The 593-nt window shown below is 68.5% G+C and overlaps 1 protein-coding gene across 1 annotated transcript in view; it reads left to right on the top strand.

The window, feature by feature from the left end:
* The window catches only part of ADSSL1 (adenylosuccinate synthase like 1), a 13021-nt gene that overhangs the window by 1830 nt on the left and 10598 nt on the right, over nucleotides 1-593 (top strand). The window contains exon 2 of the mRNA XM_014535724.1: nucleotides 289-589. Within this exon, the coding sequence (XP_014391210.1) occupies nucleotides 289-589 (301 nt within the window). The remainder of the gene's footprint in view (nucleotides 1-288; nucleotides 590-593) is intronic.

Below are 593 nucleotides of genomic sequence, written 5' to 3'. Positions count from 1 at the left end.
CAACAGCCTTTTCCTTTTTATTCTTAAGTGGAGGGTGCGGACCCTCCAGGGTCCCTGCTGAGGGAGGGCACTGGCCCCTGGTGGCCCCCGTCCCCTCCCCGTGCACGGCCGTCTGGGCCGTGGGGCTGAGCCTGTAGTGGGAAGGCTGGACGCTCATTTCTCATGCGAGGGCCCCAGCGCCAGGGGCTGCACTGAGACGCCTCCTGGGGCAGCGGGTGCCCTGAGACAGTGGGGGTGTTGGGCCCCAACCCGGCTCACCCCCGACACGCAGAGCCCACACCGGACTAGACTCCCCCAATCCAGGTGTGGACGGCATCTCCCACCCTGGGGGGCAGGGCCTCCCGTGCCAGCAGCCTAGACACCTTGCCTTGGAGCCGGGTGGCCCCGGGCAGGGCTGGTGTGAGACAGGCTCTCCGGTGGCCCAAGCCCCAAGGCCCTGCGCACTCAGCGGGTTTCCGTCCCCAGGGGGGCAACAACGCTGGCCACACCGTGGTGGTGGACGGCAAAGAGTACGACTTCCACCTGCTGCCCAGCGGCATCATCAACACCAAGGCCGTGTCCTTCATCGGTGAGTGCCCGCCGCCCAGGGGCGC

Source organism: Myotis brandtii, unplaced genomic scaffold (genome assembly GCF_000412655.1).
Source record: "Myotis brandtii unplaced genomic scaffold, ASM41265v1 scaffold1020, whole genome shotgun sequence".
NCBI lineage: Eukaryota > Metazoa > Chordata > Mammalia > Chiroptera > Vespertilionidae > Myotis > Myotis brandtii.
The sequence above is the reverse complement of the archived record's forward strand: the minus strand, read 5'-3'. Positions and strand labels throughout refer to the sequence as shown.